We start from the raw sequence: 6,113 nt of genomic DNA, 5'->3' as shown, positions 1-6,113 counted from the left end.
GACATTGTCTCCCTGTTGGAAGTCAATGCCATCCTTAATTTCAGGGCGTCTCCCACTATAGAGCATGCTTCTAACAAGTTTAAATTTTTCATTTTCTAAGTCATGCTCATTAATTTTAGCACTAAGTTGAGCTATGTGATCATTTTGTTGTTTAATCAAAGCTAGGTGATCATGGATAACATCAACATTAATGTCTCTACATCTAGTGCAAATAGTATCATGCTCAATGGTAGATGTAGAGGGTTTGCAATCGTTTAATTCAACAATCTTAGCATGTAAAATAGCATTCTCATCTCTAAGATTGGAAATGTAAACATTGAAAACATTTAAATCTTTAGTCTTAGCAATCAATTTTTCATTCTCAATTTTAAGGCTGGAGAGAGATGCGTTCAACTTATCAATCTTAGCAATTAAACTAGCATTATCATTTCTAAGATTAACAATTGAATCATCACAAATATCTAACTTCTCAACCTTAGCAATTAATTTATCATTTTCATTTCTAAGGTTTGAGATAATATCATGGCAAGTACTTAGCTCACTAGTTAATTTTTCACATTTTTCAACTTCCTGAGCATAAGCATTTTTGACCTTAACATGCTTTTTGTTTTCTTTAATAAGGAAGTCCTCTTGGCTATCCAAGAGTTCATCATTTTCATGAATATCACCTATTAATTTATTTAGTTTTTCCTTTTGTTGCATGTTGAGGTTGGCAAAAAGGGCTAGCAAGTTATCCTCGTCATCACTAGAGTTTTTCTCATCACTAGATGTTGCGTATTTAGTGGAGACTCTAGATTTTACCTTCTTTTTGCCATCCCTTGCCATGAGACACTTGTGGCCGACGTTTGGGAAGAGAAGCCCTTTGGTGACAACGATGTTTGTGGCGTCCTCGTCGGAGGAGGAGTCGGTGGAGCTCTCGTCGGAGTCCCACTCCCGGCAAACATGGACATCGCCGCCCTTCTTCTTGTAATACTTCTTCTTTTCTTTCTTGTCGTCGCCCGTGTCACTATCACTAGATAATGAACATTTAGCAATAAAATGACCGGACTTACCACATTTGTAGCACATCTTCTTGGAACGGGGCTTGTAATCTCTCCCCTTCCTTTGCTTGAGGATTTGGCGAAAGCTTTTGATGATTAAAGCCATCTCCTCGTTGTCGAGCTTGGAAGCGTTGATGGGAAGCCTACTTGGTGTAGACTCTTCCTTATTCTCCTCCGTCGCTTTGAAGGCGACGGGTTGCACCTCGGGTGTGGAGGTGGCGCCTCGCTCAATGATTTGTTTGGAGCCTTTGATCATGAGTTCAAAGCTCACAAACTTTCCTATCACTTTCTCGGGAGACATTAGTTTATATCTTGGATCACCACGAATTAATTGAACTTGAGTAGGGTTAAGAAAAACGAGTGATCTAAGAATAACCTTGACCATTTCATGGTCATCCCATTTGGTGCTCCCGAGGTTGCACACTTGGTTCACCAAAGTCTTGAGCCGGTTGTACATTGCTTGTGGCTCCTCCCCTTGATGAAGCATGAAGCGACCGAGCTCCCCCTCGATCGTTTCCCTCTTGGTGATCTTGGTCACCTCGTCTCCTTCGTGCGCGGTTTTGAGCACGTCCCAAATCTCCTTTGCATTCTTCAACCCTTGCACCTTATTATACTCCTCTCGACTTAGAGAGGCGAGGAGTATAGTAGTGGCTTGGGAGTTGAAGTGTTGGATTTGTTCGACCTCCTCCGAATCATAATCCTTGTCCCCCTTCTTTGGTACCTGCGCTCCATACTCAACAATATCCCATATGCTTTTGTGGAGTGAGGTTAGGTGATGCCTCATTTTATCACTCCACATAGAATAATCTTCACCTTCAAACATAGGTGGTTTGCCTAATGGGACGGAAAGTAATGGAGTGCGTTTTGAAATACGAGGATAGCGAAGGGGCATCTTACTATACTTCTTGCGCTCATGGCGCTTAGAAGTGGCAGATGCCGATTCTGAGCCGGAGGTGGAGGGTGACGAAGAGTCGGTCTCGTAGTAGACCACCTTCTTCATCTTCTTCTTCTTGTCACCCTTCCGTTGCGACTTGATGGAGGAAGAGGATTCCTCCTTGTGCTTGTGGGCGGACTTGTCGCCGGTCCCGATCTCCGTCATGGCGGATGCTCCCGATATCACTTCGAGCGGTTAGGCTCTGATGAAGTACCGAGCTCCGATACCAATTGAAAGTCGCCTAGAGTGGGGGTGAATAGGAAAATCTGAAATTTATAAAGTTTAAGCACAACTACAAGCCGGGGTTAGCGTTAGAAATATAATCGAGTCCAAAAGAGAGGGCGAAAACAAATCACAAGCAAATAAGAGTGGATGACACAGAGATTTATTTTACCGAGGTTCAGTTCTTACAAACCTACTCCCCGTTGAGGTGGTCACAAAGACCGGGTCTCTTTCAACCCTTTCCCTCTCTCAAACGATCACTTAGACCGAGTGAGCTTCTCTTCTCAATCAAATGGGACACTAAGTCCCCACAAGGACCACCACACAATTGGTGTCTCTTGCTTTGATTACAAGTGAGTTGGAAACAAGAATAGAGGAAGAAGAAAAAGGATCCAAGCGCAAAAGCTCAAAAGAACACAAAAGTCTCTCTCTAGTCACTAATTTGTTTGGAGTGATTCCGGACTTGGGAGAGGATTTGATCTCTTTGGTTGTGTCTTGGAATGAAGTCTAGAGCTCTTGTATGAGGTTTGATGGCTGAAAACTTGGATGCATTGAACTGTAGCGTTTTACTGTTCCTCTGCAGACGACTGTTGGCGCGGACGACCGTTGCTCCGGTTTGGCACACCGGACAGTCCGGTGCTACACCAGACAGTCCGGTGAATTATAGCGGAGCGGCCTCCCCGAATTCTCGAAGGTGACAAGTTTGGAGTTGAGCTCCCTGGTGCACCGGACACTGTCCGGTGCGCCAGACCAGGGCAGCCTTCGGTTGCTTTGCTCCTTTACTTTTAAACTCTTTCTTTGAACTTTGTATTGGTTTATTGTAAACCTTTGGCACCTGTAGAACTTATGATCTAGAGCAAACTAGTTAGTCTAATTATTTGTGTTGGACAATTCAACCACCAAAATCATTTAGGAAAAGGTGTGAACCTATTTCCCTTTCACATAAATTTAAAATATTTAACAACTTAAGAATCGAGAATGTTGGAGACTAAGATTATTTTTGTTCCCAATATGTATTTAGTAACTTGCTAAATCTGAGTTTAGTGAGCATTTTCAGAGAACTAATAGAAATTGAGCATCTTCAACGGCTTCTAAGATTTATTCTCCCAATATTGCTATACTGGATTCTTCTCAAAACTATAAAGACAAAAAAAAACATACACAATTCCAATAGCTCCTTATTTTGTCCTAAAAATAGTCTCCTAGGTCCTATTTCCCGTGATTATACTCCTTCGTTTGTTGTTGACTAGAGTATAGTAGCAGTGCAGAGCAATTTATGTTTCTATTTCCATCACCAGCCAAGCCAACCATCTAGTATTTATTTATCTTATGTTGGCCAAGCAGGTGAGGAGCCAGTAGGAGCATTTTCCAACCGAAAAGCAGCAGCAATTTCTGCGTTCCAATTTCCAAACAACAACAATTTTCACGCACCAGCGCGCAAATTCCAAGCAGCAGTACGATGACCGTACGATCGATGTCCCTGTCCTTGCCACCGCGCTCTCCGCCGCGCCGCTGGCTCCGGCTATAGCTGTTGTGCACTTGTGCTCGCCACGCACCCATCTCCACGCGCCTCCTCGATGCGCTCCTCTCCCGCCTCCCAACCCACGCTAGGGTGTCTCCCCGCCCCACGCTCCTCACGCCGGACCTGCTGCCCCCATCGAGGAGAGCGTAGTCAAAGCCTCAAAGGCCATCAGCGTCAACGACATGGCCGCGCTGGTACACCACCACCACTCGCTGCCCGCGCACGTCATGCGTCGCCATTGGCGCGGGCTACACCCAGAGATGGCGGGCGAGCAGCCACCCTCGACGAGGCGCGAATGCGGAAGCATGGCCTGGGAAAAGAAAAATAGTGAGGATTGGGAGCTTGGAGCGTCGGCGCAAATATGTGCAGTTGAGAGGTTGGTTTACACGAGCTACACAATTGAAGACTAGAGAGCTATTGCCTATTGGAGCTCTGTTTTTCATTCTTTTTTCTCCTTATAATATGGTTTACAAATTAGATATTGGGATTTGTTGGAGTTGCTGCCCTTTTTTCCATCTCGGAACCGTTTCGCGCTAGCAGAATTTGTCGAAACAAACTGTTTGACTGGGAATCATTCCCATTCAACCGAATGAAGCCTTGGGTGCCGCGACCACCTGCGAAGGCAGGCAGGGCTGCACTGCACCACACAACGCCAAGGCACGCCGAGGGAAGAAGGCACAGACGCCACCGCGTGCGATATCAATCTTGGGAAGGTTAATTCGTAAAGCGCCATCGATGTCCAGGCAGTCAACTCAGAGGCCACGGCAAGCACGCGGAGGCCATCGCTCTGCGCTTCTCATCGGGTGGAGGATAACGACCGGCTGATCTGAACGATGACGGCAGAAGCTGCACAGCGAGGCGCTTCGTCGGAGGATGCACACAAAGAGCTGAACATGCCCTATACCTGATTATCGAAATGCATGCTGCTTCACAGATGCCGTATTGTTCCTGATTCAGGACTGCCAAATATATCTGGGGATCACCCTTGAGCTGGACATGCCCTATACCTGATTATATGATGCCAGGATCCAGGAAAAGTACGGGCAATGGGGCAAGATAGAGGGGAAAACGCTACAGGGAGTACTATATAGAGTATATATATCCTTAGGCCTCTCTTTGAGGGGCAGCTCGGGCTGTGCTGCCGCTGCTGGCTTCGTCTTCGTCTTCGTCAGACAAGCAGTCGGTGACGTCGGTAACACAGCTGGAGGACGACGGCTGTGGCGCCGAGAATGGCAACGGCTGCTGTCCTCTCACGTCTTCCGGCTGCTGCTGCCGCCGCCGCCGCCGAGCGGAGGCGCCGTGTCGCAGAGTTTTGCTGCCGGCGTCCCGGTTCGGCCTGTTCTTCAGGAAGACCCGGCACACGACCCACTCCCCTGGCTCAGCAACGCAGCCCTGCAGTCATTGGCAACGGCACGCATATAGGAATCACTATACATGTGCAAAACGAATAAAACATTGCCCTCCAAATTCGTGGGGGGAGCAAATGTAAGCTACGGCGGCAAAACATCGCGATCGAGGTTGCAAAGCGGATCGAGTACTCCAGTCGAATAGTCGATGCCAAACTGCCACCGTTGCCCCCCAAGACGGGGAATTTCTGCTTTCTGAATCGGTCTATTCGTCAAGATGTTAACTGACAGTGGCATGTACAGTTTACATCAGAGAATGAAGTCGACGACTCGGTAAAATTTTCAATTAAAAGGTTGAAATTATGGTGGGAGCTCTTACATGTCTCGCATTCTTCTTCCTCTGGTCGGCCACGCCGCGGGGCACGGCGAGCCGGTACTCATGCATGACCCAGCCTGTCCGCGACGACGGCGGCGGCGGCTCACGGCGGTGGAAGGCGAGCGCCGTCTTGACGCCCACGAGCAGCTGCCTCTGCTCGCCGCCGCACTGCAGGAACACCGGCTTCTCCTTCCCCGTGGCCTTCCAGTACCCGCTCCCAGCCCTCCTCCTGCGGCCGGTCGCCGGCGCTCGCCGCAGGCTGAAGAAGTAGCCCTCCCCTTCGCTCGCCCCTGCGCGGTTTAGTTACACCAAGCAATCAGGGAAACTCTGGATCGATCCGCAAATCACGCGCACGGCGTAGTACGCACCAGTGACGTCCCACGGATCGAGCCTGGCGACGTCGTGGACGACGGGGATGACGGCGGCCGGCAGCGGGCGAGCCAGGGCCTTCCGGCGGAGGTACAGCACGACCAGCTCCTCGTCGGTAGGGTGGAACCGGAACCCCGGCGGCAGCTGCGTGGGCGCCTGCGCAGGCCTGTCCATTCCTGCAGGAGCAGGACTCGCAGCCGACAGCCGAGCCGGACTCTGCTGAAGCTGGCTGGCTGTGCACACTGCACAGTGAGTAGCACCGAAGCAGAGCAGGACAGTCTAGCTGGAGCCTGGAGAGCGAGCG

The 6,113-nt window shown here is 49.0% G+C and overlaps 1 protein-coding gene across 2 annotated transcripts; it reads right to left on the bottom strand.

Moving 5' to 3' along the window:
- Positions 1–4,602: 4,602 nt before the first annotated feature.
- LOC100381893 (uncharacterized) lies at positions 4,603–6,113 on the bottom strand. Of its 2 annotated transcripts, none has more exons than NM_001174674.1 (3): positions 5,809–6,113; positions 5,444–5,730; positions 4,603–5,348 (listed from the first exon to the last, which is right to left on the bottom strand). In NM_001174674.1, the coding sequence occupies exons 1-3, from the start codon at positions 5,981–5,983 to the stop codon at positions 5,337–5,339; spliced, it is 474 nt and encodes a 157-aa protein (NP_001168145.1). In that variant the 5' UTR covers positions 5,984–6,113; the 3' UTR covers positions 4,603–5,336. The 2 variants fall into 2 exon arrangements, with proteins under 2 accessions (NP_001168145.1, NP_001348480.1); NM_001361551.1 differs by having other exon boundaries at positions 4,603–5,110.

Source organism: Zea mays, chromosome 7, assembly GCF_902167145.1.
Source record: "Zea mays cultivar B73 chromosome 7, Zm-B73-REFERENCE-NAM-5.0, whole genome shotgun sequence".
Classification (NCBI taxonomy): Eukaryota; Viridiplantae; Streptophyta; class Magnoliopsida; order Poales; family Poaceae; genus Zea; species Zea mays.
The sequence above is the reverse complement of the archived record's forward strand: the minus strand, read 5'-3'. Positions and strand labels throughout refer to the sequence as shown.